General features: G+C 38.6%; 2 protein-coding genes across 2 annotated transcripts in view; one reads left to right on the plus strand and one right to left on the minus strand.

Moving 5' to 3' along the window:
* sh3bp5a (SH3-domain binding protein 5a (BTK-associated)) overlaps nucleotides 1-13,733 on the minus strand; it is a 53,971-nt gene that overhangs the window by 23,403 nt on the left and 16,835 nt on the right. Inside the window, exon 3 of the mRNA XM_067425695.1 lies at nucleotides 82-210. Within this exon, the coding sequence (XP_067281796.1) occupies nucleotides 82-210 (129 nt within the window). The remainder of the gene's footprint in view (nucleotides 1-81; nucleotides 211-13,733) is intronic.
* Nucleotides 1,413-13,733, plus strand: part of LOC137047415 (uncharacterized) — a 43,235-nt gene continuing 30,914 nt past the window's right edge. Inside the window, exon 1 of the mRNA XM_067425046.1 lies at nucleotides 1,413-1,535. The gene's annotated coding sequence lies outside the window, so the exon portion shown is untranslated. The remainder of the gene's footprint in view (nucleotides 1,536-13,733) is intronic.

The following is a 13,733-nucleotide window of genomic DNA, read 5'->3' on the forward strand; positions in this document are numbered from 1 at the left end:
AATCATTCATTCCCTTAGAGATGCAAACTCCAGAAAAACACATTGCTGTGACGAAACCAACAGTGAGGTATTGAAGCTCACCTGGCGGGCCGCCCTCCTGGCCTCCCAGTACGGTTTAGAGTCTTCCACAGCTTTGCCGATCTTCTTGACCTGCTCGTCCAGTTTGACTGTGGCCTCCACTAGGACGGCCCGAAACTTCTGCCGGGAATCCTGCAGAACAGATCAGACACAAACTGTGAATCTACAATCACATGCTCAAGTGTCTCAAACACAACTCATGAAAGCACTGGGAACTAGGGCTGCACGATTCGGGGAAGATATATAATTGCGATTAATCTGGTTAAAATTGCGGTTGCGATTTAAAATGCAATTATTATTATTACTATTTTATTTTATTTTTTTACAAATTAAAAGTAATAATTATTATTATGATTAATGACTGCTGAAAAATATTTTTAAATATAAGAAATATTGCCATTACAATAACATTTTCATAATTACAAATTAAAAATAGAGTATGTCAGAATAAATATAACAATATACTACTACTACTACTACTAATTATTATTATTAGTAGTAGTAGTAGTATAGTAATATTTAACTGAAAACTTATTTTACACAAAAAAAAAAAAACTGCTGGGTTACCTATTAATACCTATGACTAAAAACATTAGAAAGGTCTTTATGAATGCTTCACTAGTTTGTGAAGATGTTTGAGTCCTGTTGCTTTTTCAAACGCACATTATAAGCGACTCAAACTCGCAGTCTTTCAGACGGAGCAGCGTTTACTGATCTCAGAGCCGCTCTTCGCTAACACACTGGGCATTTATTTATTTCATTAAAATCACAGCCTTTAAACTTTCATAATCGCACACAAGCCACATCGCGATTGCAGTTCGATTTCGATTAATCGAACTGGGAACTTAACACAACTCTGTTTCCTAATAAACTGCATTCACACTCCTAAATACTGGATAAAAGCTAGCAAATCATAGTTATAGTGAAGTGTGAATCACAGTACACTCAGTCTGAGAAACCTGAATAAATCTCAGGCTCATCATAACCAGGCAACATGCACTGTGTGCTCAGGAATCTCTGAATTTTGAGCGTCCATCTTTCAGTTTCACAGCAATGAAACGCTTCAATAATCAGCCTTTTGTTTCTCCCTGAAAAGCGCTGCTTCAGCTAACGCGATTCAGCATTTAACTCAGTTAAGGAGGAATCTACACCCTGCTTTCTAGACAGAAATCTCCCCCTCAGCGAAACAATCTTGTTTGTTGCATAAGATGAGCAGCGCGGCCAGTGAGTTTGAGTTGTGCGTGTGTCCGAGTATCGTGTCCAGCTCTGCCGGTCATCAATCTGTTATAAAGTGGGTTTGGTCGCTCAGATGACTTATGTAAAAACACTGACATCTACATCCTTCCACACAGGACCTCGGTGACAAAAGACACGTCACAGGGATTTAGACTTCCTCGGACAGAAGGACACTTCCTGATGAATTATCACAGGCCAAACACAGTTAAACACAGGGAACTGTGAGTGAGCATTCATCATGGTTTTTTTTGTTTGTTTTTTTTTGTTTTGGGGGGGGGGGTGTATTTTTTTTAAAAAGAGGATGAGGAACAAATAGTCATGAATCTAAAATAAGACTAATAGAGGACTTTAAAAATACTTATGGGGAACACTTTACAATAAGGTTTCATTAGTCAACATGAACTAATATCCTGCACTTCTATTATTCTTAAAGTTAAATTCAACATTTACTAATAAATTATTCAAATCAAAAGTATGATAACATTAGTTAATGAACCGTGAACTAACATGAACAAACAACGGGCAGCTGTGTTTCTATTAAATAAAAGTACAGTAAAAATGTATCACTCATGGATTAGCTAATGTATTGTTAATGGCCATGGTCTGAATTCTACACAGTTATTATGTTAACTAAAACTATTACAAAAAAACTTTACTTTTACCACAAAAAAAGGATCTGATAATCACATATACATATACAGATATATAATGCCAAGTTTACAGTAATCCAGTGTTAGGGAAAGTTACTTTTAAAAGTAGTGTTACAATATTGCGGTACTTCCTAAAAAAGTAACTAATTGCATTACTTTATTTTTTAAAATGGAAAATACCTTTTATTTTGCATTACTTTTTGTCACCTGAGCTAGGCTTGCATATTTTTAATAACAAAATTAAAGCTCTATTTTGGTCAAACTAAAGGCCTAGCAAAGACATTGGTTAATAAAGTGAGATTAAATACATAAGTATATGTGTGTAACTTAATATTTAATTAATTCTTGCAGATTTGAGTAGTATTCTGAGGTTTTATTTCTCTGTTTTTATTCATTTTGAGGAATGCCATATCTGTTTTTGTTCAAGTGCGATGAGTAAATGCTCACATTCACAACAAAAATCATCATGTTTACACACAAACGCCTCTGCACCTCCTCACGATCTCTCTCAAACTGAAGGACAAGAGAGCTGTCAGTCAATAAATTATTATTTTTTAACTTGCAGTAATTATTTTGATGTAAATTTTAAAAGTAATCCATTACTTTACTAGTTACTTTAAAAGTAATCTGATTACTTCACCCCCAACTCTGATTGTTACATAGATTATGACTGCATTTTGCTTACTATTTCTTACACTAACAAAAGGTTTTTTTGGTGGTGCCATTGGTATAATTTAAAGGCCCAATGAAGTGCCTTGAAACGCGCCGCATTATTCAATGTGTTGACGTAATTTCACCTGAAACGGCTCCAGCTGTTAGCAGCTCCTCCCCTTTTTTTGAAACAGCCAATAGCGTTTCGTTAACATACAGTTTGACTAGAGCGCAAGAGCGGACCTTTCTCTGTTTGGTAAAGCCAGTTTCCTCTAACACCGTTTATCATCATAATCTCCTTCATATCGCTTTGAAATGCAGCATTCTGTGCAGAATTCAAATGGGGCGATATGTTTGTTGTCAGCGCGGACTCGCACATATGATCCGTGCTGCGCTCTCGTGTCTGTAGTCTAACTTTAGACCAGAGCCGTTGGGGTGTGTGTGTGTGTGTGTGTGTGTGTGTGTGTGTGAGCCTGTTTATGTGGTTTATGAGGACACAAATTTGTTTAACTACATAGGTATTACACTGGTATTACGCTATAAAGGTGGTTTATGAGGACATATCATATGTCCTCATAATTCAAATGGCCTTAAAAACATACTAAAATATAGCTGCAAGCAGCAATTCCGGGGCCAAGCGCAAAGAAGAAAATGAGGCATGCCAGCATGGCTGGAAGTGACCAGCTGCAAAAATGCACAGTTTGGTGTCAATATGTCAAAACATTGCAGAGATACAACCTTAAGAGTTATTTTGGCATCATGCCTCAGCGCAAAGAAGAAAATGAGACATGCCAGCATGGCTGGGAGTGACCAGCTGCAAAAATGAACCATTAAAGACCTATTAACATAAGCTGAAGCAAAAAAGACATACAATTATACATAAAGTTAAAAATTAATAATGTATCACGTTTTACCTATAGGTGGCGCTGTGACCAAATGAATGTGGTGTGGTCAGGGTGAGGTGACAATGACACATGCACAGTTTGCTGTCAATATGTCAAAACATTGCAGAGATACAACCTTAAGAGTCATTTTGGCATCATGCCTCAGCTTCGTCGCTGTGTTAAACAAAAACTATTTAATCTATTGATGTGAAATCAATAACTTTGTGTCGGGATGGGCTGAAGATGATACGAGTCAATTTTGGTGAAAATCGGACAAACGGCCTAGGAGGAGTTTGAAAAAGTAGGTTTTTAACTTATAACAAGATGGAGGAGAGGACGTTTTACCAAATATGGCAAAATTGATATCTATGTTCTCAGCAGTAGCCAAGGAATGTATTATGACCAGTTTCATCATAATAGGTTAATTTATTCAAAAGTTATTAGCCTTAGTGTAAATTTTGTTATACATTTTGACCACAAGGTGGCACTGCCCCGAAACTTTTTGAGCACCTTCAGGGCATGGTGCAGAAGACACATAACAAGTTGCGTAACGATATGCTAATGCATTCGTAAAATACAGCATTTTTAGACAAAATTCAAAATGGCCGACGCCCAAAATGGGTGATACGGGATAATTGGATATTTATCGACTCGGCATGATGTCCCGAATCTAACAAGACCGCTTTTATGATTTTTGGAAAAACCCATCAGAAGTTATAAGCCAAAATAGCCATTTTTTGTATCTCCGGACCAGTAGGTGGCACTGCACTGAAATGCTGCAGATCACTTCAAGTCATGCTCGTGAGGACATGTACCAAGTTTGGGTTGAATACGATAAAGCATTGCAGAGATACAGCCTTAAGAATATTTTTGCAACTGCTACGTAAAATTTGTTTGCGCATTTATCAAAAACGATTCGACTAATCAACTTGATTTTAATAACTTTTTGTTGGCATGGTCTGAAGATGATCTGGATCAATTTTCGTGAAAATCAGAGCAACGGCCTAGGAGGAGTTCGAAAAAGTAGCTTTTTTGAAAAATTCAAAATGGCGGGAAAATTTTCATGACGGAAAAGGACGTCATAGGGTGCAATCGAATCGGCTTGAGCCAAGGAATCAAGGGAAAAAAGAATTTTGTTTCTAGCCCTTATGGTTCAAAAGTTATTAGCATAAACATAAGTGCAACTTTGGACAGACGGTGGCGCTAGAGGGATTGAATTGGAGACTCAAAATTTGCTATATTGACAGATGGGACTGTCCTCTATCTGTGTGCCAAATTTCACAACTTTTTACCATACGGTTCTATGGGCTGCCATAGACTCAAGAGCGGAAGAAGAATAAATATAGCTGCAAGCAGCCATTATCGGGGCCAAGCGCAAAGAAGAAGACAAGACATGCCAGCATGGCTGGAAGTCTCAAGCCAACTGCAACAATGAGCCATTAAGGACCTATTAAGTTGATTTTAGGCAAAATAGCAGTCAAATTTTAAATACAGTCAATAATAATGGTTTAATGGTTTATCACTTTCGACCAATAGGTGTCACTGTTACGAAACTGATGTGGTTTAGTCAGATTGAGATGACAATGACACATGCAAAGTTTGGTGTCAATATGTCAAAGCATTGCAGAGATACAGCCTCAAGAGTAATTTTTGCATCATGGCTCAACTCTGTTGCAGTGGTATATGAAAACTGTTTTGTCTATCAATCCGAAATCCATAAGTATTTGTCAGCATGGTCTGAAGACGATACGGATCAATTTTGGTGAAAATCGGACAAACGGTCTAGGATGAGTTTGAAAAAGTAGATTTTTAACAAATAACAAGATGGAGCACAGATATGTTTGCAAAATATGGCAAAATTGGTATCTATCTTCTCGGCATGAGCCAATGAATGTATTATGACCAGTCTCATTACAATAGGCTAATTTAATCAAAAGTTATTAGCATTTTTGTACATTTTATTACAACTTTTGACCACAAGGTGGCGCTGCCCCGAAACTTTTTGAATATCTTCGGGACATAGAGCGGAAGACACATACCGAGTTTTGTAATGATACACTAGTGCATTCTTAAATTATAGCATTAGCATTTTAAACCGTAATACTGCATTGAAGTCAATGGGAATTTCATGTTTTGTTTTATTATAGCGCCACCAAGAGGCACAATCCCACCAATTTTTTTATGTGTCCTCGTAGTGAGCCCATACATATGTGTGTCAAGTTTGGTGAAAATATTTCATTTTGTTTTGGAGTTATAGACATTTATATGAAAAAACACGTAAAAAATGACTGACACCTGACTTTGATTGGATTTTACTACCCCTTACTATCAATATTTTGAGATTTGGGCATTAGCGTGTAGCTATCGACCTATGTTTCCGAACTTGTGAGGCTGGTTTCGTCTCGATCGGACTAGCGGTTTCGAAGATATCAGCAAATGTTTTTTAAGCACTAAATTACAACTCTGCGCAAACCATATGCCGAAACCTGGCAAGTCTGGTATCGTTGGAGTCGGCAAGGATTCAGGAGACCAAAAAACACACTCCCATCAAAATATGTCAACCACACCCAAAGTTATAAGCGTTTGAAAAAAAAAATTCTCCACTAGGTGGCGCTGTTTCGAAACTTCTCAGGCTACTTCAGGGCATCGTGGTGATGACCCATACCAAGTTTCATAACAATCTGTTCATGCGTTCATAAAATACAGCATTTTTGCACATAATTCAAAATGGCCGACATCCAAAATGGCCGACATGGTAAAATTGGATATCAGTCGACTCGGCATGACGCCCTGAATCTAATGAGACCAATTTTATGATTTTTGGATAAACGGTTCAGAAGTTATAAGCCAAAATAGGCATTTTTCGTATCTCCGGACAGGTAGGTGGCGCTGCGCCGAAACGCTGCATGTTGCTTCAAGTCATGCTTGTGATGACATGTACCAAGGTTGGTTTGAATACGATAAAGCGTTGCGGAGATATAGCCTTTAGTGTGTTTTTGCAACCTCCACGTAAAATTTGTTTGTGCGTTTATTGAAAACGATTGGACGAATCAACTTGAATTCCATAACTTTTTGTCAACATGCTCTGAAGATGATCTGTTTCAATTTTCGTGAAAATCGGAGCAACGGCCTAGGAGGAGTTCGAAAAAGTAGGTTTTTCAGAAAATTCAAAATGGCGGGAAAATTTGCATACCGGAAAATGACATCATAGGGTGAAATCGAATCGGCTTGAGCCAAGGAATCCGATGAAAAAAGAATTTTGTTTCTAGCCCTTAGGGGTCAAAAGTTATAAGCATAAATATGAGTGAAACTTTGGACAGGTGGTGGCGCTAGAGGGATTGAGTTAGAGGCACCAAATTTGCTATAGTGACAGCTCAGACTGGCCTCTATGAGTGTGCCAAATTTCACAACTTTTTACCATACGGTTCTATGGGCTGCCAGAGACTCCTATGGCGGAAGAAGCAGAATAATAAATATAGCTGCAAGCAGCCATTATCGGGGCCAAGCGCAAAGAAGAAGACAAGACATGCCAGCATGGCTGGAAGTCTCAAGCCAACTGCAACAATGAGCCATTAAGGACCTATTAAGTTGATTTTAGGCAAAATAGCAGTCAAATTTTAAATACAGTCAATAATAATGGTTTAATGGTTTATCACTTTCGACCAATAGGTGTCACTGTTACGAAACTGATGTGGTTTAGTCAGATTGAGATGACAATGACACATGCAAAGTTTGGTGTCAATATGTCAAAGCATTGCAGAGATACAGCCTCAAGAGTCATTTTTGCATCATGGCTCAACTCTGTTGCAGTGGTATATGAAAACTGTTTTGTCTATCAATCCGAAATCCATAACTATTTGTCAGCATGGTCTGAAGACGATACGGATCAATTTTGGTGAAAATCGGACAAACGGTCTAGGATGAGTTTGAAAAAGTAGGTTTTTAACAAATAACAAGACGGAGGACAGATAGGTTTGCAAAATATGGCACAATTGGTATCCATGTTCTCGGCATGAGCCATTGACTGTATTATGACCAGTTTCATTACAATGGGTTAATTTAATCAAAAGTTATTCGCATTTCTGTACATTTTATTACAACTTTTGACCACAAGGTGGCGCTGCCCCGAAACTTTTTGAGTATCTTCGGGACATGGAGCGGAAGACACATACCGAGTTTTGTAACGATACGCTAATGCATTCTTAAATTATAGCATTAGCATTTTAAACCGTAATACTGCATTGAAGTCAATGGGAATTTCATGTTTTGTTTTATTATAGCGCCACCAAGAGGCACAATCCCACCAATTTTTTTATGTGTCCTCATAGTGAGCCCATACATATGTGTGTCAAGTTTGGTGAAAATATCTCATTTTGTTTTGGAGTTATAGACATTTATATGAAAAAACACGTAAAAAAGGACTGACACCTGACTTTGATTGGATTTTACTACCCCTTACTATCAATATTTTGAGATTTTGGCATTAGCGTATAGCTATCGACCTATGTTTCCGAACTTCTGAGGCTGGTTTCGTCTCGATCGGACTAGCGGTTTCGAAGATATCAGCAAATGTTTTTTAAGCACTAAATTACAACTCTGCGCAAACCATATGCCGAAACCTGGCAAGTCTGGTATCGTTGGAGTCGGCAAGGATTCAGGAGACCAAAAAACACACTCCCATCAAAATATGTCAACCACACCCAAAGTTATAAGCGTTTGAAAAAAAAAATTCTCCACTAGGTGGCGCTGTTTCGAAACTTCTCAGGCTACTTCAGGGCATCGTGGTGATGACCCATACCAAGTTTCATAACAATCTGTTCATGCGTTCATAAAATACAGCATTTTTGCACATAATTCAAAATGGCCGACATCCAAAATGGCCGACATGGTAAAATTGGATATCAGTCGACTCGGCATGACGCCCTGAATCTAATGAGACCAATTTTATGATTTTTGGATAAACGGTTCAGAAGTTATAAGCCAAAATAGGCATTTTTCATATCTCCGGACAGGTAGGTGGCGCTGCGCCGAAACGCTGCATGTTGCTTCAAGTCATGCTTGTGATGACATGTACCAAGGTTGGTTTGAATACGATAAAGCGTTGCGGAGATATAGCCTTTAGTGTGTTTTTGCAACCTCCACGTAAAATTTGTTTGTGCGTTTATTGAAAACGATTGGACGAATCAACTTGAATTCCATAACTTTTTGTCAACATGCTCTGAAGATGATCTGTTTCAATTTTCGTGAAAATCGGAGCAACGGCCTAGGAGGAGTTCGAAAAAGTAGGTTTTTCAGAAAATTCAAAATGGCGGGAAAATTTGCATACCGGAAAATGACATCATAGGGTGAAATCGAATCGGCTTGAGCCAAGGAATCCGATGAAAAAAGAATTTTGTTTCTAGCCCTTAGGGGTCAAAAGTTATAAGCATAAATATGAGTGAAACTTTGGACAGGTGGTGGCGCTAGAGGGATTGAGTTAGAGGCACCAAATTTGCTATAGTGACAGCTCAGACTGGCCTCTATGAGTGTGCCAAATTTCACAACTTTTTACCATACGGTTCTATGGGCTGCCAGAGACTCCTATGGCGGAAAAAGAAGAAGAAGAATAATAATAGGAACACTAACGATTTCAATAGGTGCCTCCGCACCTTCGGTGCTTGGCCCCTAAATATAGCTGCAAGCAGCCATTATCGGGGCCAAGCGCAAAGAAGAAGACAAGACATGCCAGCATGGCTGGAAGTCTCAAGCCAACTGCAACAATGAGCCATTAAGGACCTATTAAGTTGATTTTAGGCAAAATAGCAGTCAAATTTTAAATACAGTCAATAATAATGGTTTAATGGTTTATCACTTTCGACCAATAGGTGTCACTGTTACGAAACTGATGTGGTTTAGTCAGATTGAGATGACAATGACACATGCAAAGTTTGGTGTCAATATGTCAAAGCATTGCAGAGATACAGCCTCAAGAGTAATTTTTGCATCATGGCTCAACTCTGTTGCAGTGGTATATGAAAACTGTTTTGTCTATCAATCCGAAATCCATAAGTATTTGTCAGCATGGTCTGAAGACGATACGGATCAATTTTGGTGAAAATCGGACAAACGGTCTAGGATGAGTTTGAAAAAGTAGATTTTTAACAAATAACAAGATGGAGCACAGATATGTTTGCAAAATATGGCAAAATTGGTATCTATGTTCTCGGCATGAGCCAATGAATGTATTATGACCAGTCTCATTACAATAGGCTAATTTAATCAAAAGTTATTAGCATTTTTGTACATTTTATTACAACTTTTGACCACAAGGTGGCGCTGCCCCGAAACTTTTTGAATATCTTCGGGACATAGAGCGGAAGACACATACCGAGTTTTGTAATGATACACTAGTGCATTCTTAAATTATAGCATTAGCATTTTAAACCGTAATACTGCATTGAAGTCAATGGGAATTTCATGTTTTGTTTTATTATAGCGCCACCAAGAGGCACAATCCCACCAATTTTTTTATGTGTCCTCGTAGTGAGCCCATACATATGTGTGTCAAGTTTGGTGAAAATATTTCATTTTGTTTTGGAGTTATAGACATTTATATGAAAAAACACGTAAAAAATGACTGACACCTGACTTTGATTGGATTTTACTACCCCTTACTATCAATATTTTGAGATTTGGGCATTAGCGTATAGCTATCGACCTATGTTTCCGAACTTCTGAGGCTGGTTTCGTCTCGATCGGACTAGCGGTTTCGAAGATATCAGCAAATGTTTTTTAAGCACTAAATTACAACTCTGCGCAAACCATATGCCGAAACCTGGCAAGTCTGGTATCGTTGGAGTCGGCAAGGATTCAGGAGACCAAAAAACACACTCCCATCAAAATATGTCAACCACACCCAAAGTTATAAGCGTTTGAAAAAAAAAATTCTCCACTAGGTGGCGCTGTTTCGAAACTTCTCAGGCTACTTCAGGGCATCGTGGTGATGACCCATACCAAGTTTCATAACAATCTGTTCATGCGTTCATAAAATACAGCATTTTTGCACATAATTCAAAATGGCCGACATCCAAAATGGCCGACATGGTAAAATTGGATATCAGTCGACTCGGCATGACGCCCTGAATCTAATGAGACCAATTTTATGATTTTTGGATAAACGGTTCAGAAGTTATAAGCCAAAATAGGCATTTTTCATATCTCCGGACAGGTAGGTGGCGCTGCGCCGAAACGCTGCATGTTGCTTCAAGTTATGCTTGTGATGACATGTACCAAGTTTGGTTTGAATACGATAAAGCGTTGCGGAGATATAGCCTTTAGTGTGTTTTTGCAACCTCCACGTAAAATTTGTTTGTGCGTTTATTGAAAACGATTGGACGAATCAACTTGAATTCCATAACTTTTTGTCAACATGCTCTGAAGATGATCTGTTTCAATTTTCGTGAAAATCGGAGCAACGGCCTAGGAGGAGTTCGAAAAAGTAGGTTTTTCAGAAAATTCAAAATGGCGGGAAAATTTGCATACCGGAAAATGACATCATAGGGTGAAATCGAATCGGCTTGAGCCAAGGAATCCGATGAAAAAAGAATTTTGTTTCTAGCCCTTAGGGGTCAAAAGTTATAAGCATAAATATGAGTGAAACTTTGGACAGGTGGTGGCGCTAGAGGGATTGAGTTAGAGGCACCAAATTTGCTATAGTGACAGCTCAGACTGGCCTCTATGAGTGTGCCAAATTTCACAACTTTTTACCATACGGTTCTATGGGCTGCCAGAGACTCCTATGGCGGAAGAAGCAGAATAATAACAAGCAGCCATTATCGGGGCCAAGCGCAAAGAAGAAGACAAGACATGCCAGCATGCCTGGAAGTCTCAAGCCAACTGCAACAATGAGCCATTAAGGACCTATTAAGTTGATTTTAGGCAAAATAGCAGTCAAATTTTAAATACAGTCAATAATAATGGTTTAATGGTTTATCACTTTCGACCAATAGGTGTCACTGTTACGAAACTGATGTGGTTTAGTCAGATTGAGATGACAATGACACATGCAAAGTTTGGTGTCAATATGTCAAAGCATTGCAGAGATACAGCCTCAAGAGTAATTTTTGCATCATGGCTCAACTCTGTTGCAGTGGTATATGAAAACTGTTTTGTCTATCAATCCGAAATCCATAACTATTTGTCAGCATGGTCTGAAGACGATACGGATCAATTTTGGTGAAAATCGGACAAACGGTCTAGGATGAGTTTGAAAAAGTAGGTTTTTAACAAATAACAAGACGGAGGACAGATAGGTTTGCAAAATATGGCACAATTGGTATCCATGTTCTCGGCATGAGCCATTGACTGTATTATGACCAGTTTCATTACAATGGGTTAATTTAATCAAAAGTTATTCGCATTTCTGTACATTTTATTACAACTTTTGACCACAAGGTGGCGCTACCCCGAAACTTTTTGAGTATCTTCAGGACATGGAGCGGAAGACACATACCGAGTTTTGTAACGATACGCTAATGCATTCGTAAATTATAGCATTAGCATTTTAAACCATAATACTGCATTGAAGTCAATGGGAATTTCATGTTTTGTTTTATTATAGCGCCACCAAGAGGCACAATCCCACCAATTTTTTTATGTGTCCTCATAGTGAGCCCATACATATGTGTGTCAAGTTTGGTGAAAATATCTCATTTTGTTTTGGAGTTATAGACATTTATATGAAAAAACACGTAAAAAAGGACTGACACCTGACTTTGATTGGATTTTACTACCCCTTACTATCAATATTTTGAGATTTGGGCATTAGCGTATAGCTATCGACCTATGTTTCCGAACTTCTGAGGCTGGTTTCGTCTCGATCGGACTAGCGGTTTCGAAGATATCAGCAAATGTTTTTTAAGCACTAAATTACAACTCTGCGCAAACCATATGCCGAAACCTGGCAAGTCTGGTATCGTTGGAGTCGGCAAGGATTCAGGAGACCAAAAAACACACTCCCATCAAAATATGTCAACCACACCCAAAGTTATAAGCGTTTGAAAAAAAAAATTCTCCACTAGGTGGCGCTGTTTCGAAACTTCTCAGGCTACTTCAGAGCATCGTGGTGATGACCCATACCAAGTTTCATAACAATCTGTTCATGCGTTCATAAAATACAGCATTTTTGCACATAATTCAAAATGGCCGACATCCAAAATGGCCGACATGGTAAAATTGGATATCAGTCGACTCGGCATGACGCCCTGAATCTAATGAGACCAATTTTATGATTTTTGGATAAACGGTTCAGAAGTTATAAGCCAAAATAGGCATTTTTCGTATCTCCGGACAGGTAGGTGGCGCTGCGCCGAAACGCTGCATGTTGCTTCAAGTCATGCTTGTTATGACATGTACCAAGGTTGGTTTGAATACGATAAAGCGTTGCGGAGATATAGCCTTTAGTGTGTTTTTGCAACCTCCACGTAAAATTTGTTTGTGCGTTTATTGAAAACGATTGGACGAATCAACTTGAATTCCATAACTTTTTGTCAACATGCTCTGAAGATGATCTGTTTCAATTTTCGTGAAAATCGGAGCAACGGCCTAGGAGGAGTTCGAAAAAGTAGGTTTTTCAGAAAATTCAAAATGGCGGGAAAATTTGCATACCGGAAAATGACATCATAGGGTGAAATCGAATCGGCTTGAGCCAAGGAATCCGATGAAAAAAGAATTTTGTTTCTAGCCCTTAGGGGTCAAAAGTTATAAGCATAAATATGAGTGAAACTTTGGACAGGTGGTGGCGCTAGAGGGATTGAGTTAGAGGCACCAAATTTGCTATAGTGACAGCTCAGACTGGCCTCTATGAGTGTGCCAAATTTCACAACTTTTTACCATACGGTTCTATGGGCTGCCAGAGACTCCTATGGCGGAAGAAGAAGAAGAAGAAGAAGCAGAATAATAATAGGAACACTAACGATTTCAATAGGTGCCTCCGCACCTTCGGTGCTTGGCCCCTAATAATAGGAACACTAACGATTTCAATAGGTGCCTCCGCACCTTCGGTGCTTGGCCCCTAATAATAATAATAATAATAATAACAAGCAGCCATTATCGGGGCCAAGCGCAAAGAAGAAGACAAGACATGCCAGCATGGCTGGAAGTCTCAAGCCAACTGCAACAATGAGCCATTAAGGACCTATTAAGTTGATTTTAGGCAAAATAGCAGTCAAATTTTAAATACAGTCAATAATAATGG

This window comes from Pseudorasbora parva, chromosome 19 (genome assembly GCF_024679245.1).
Source record: "Pseudorasbora parva isolate DD20220531a chromosome 19, ASM2467924v1, whole genome shotgun sequence".
In the NCBI taxonomy this organism is placed as follows: Eukaryota; Metazoa; Chordata; class Actinopteri; order Cypriniformes; family Gobionidae; genus Pseudorasbora; species Pseudorasbora parva.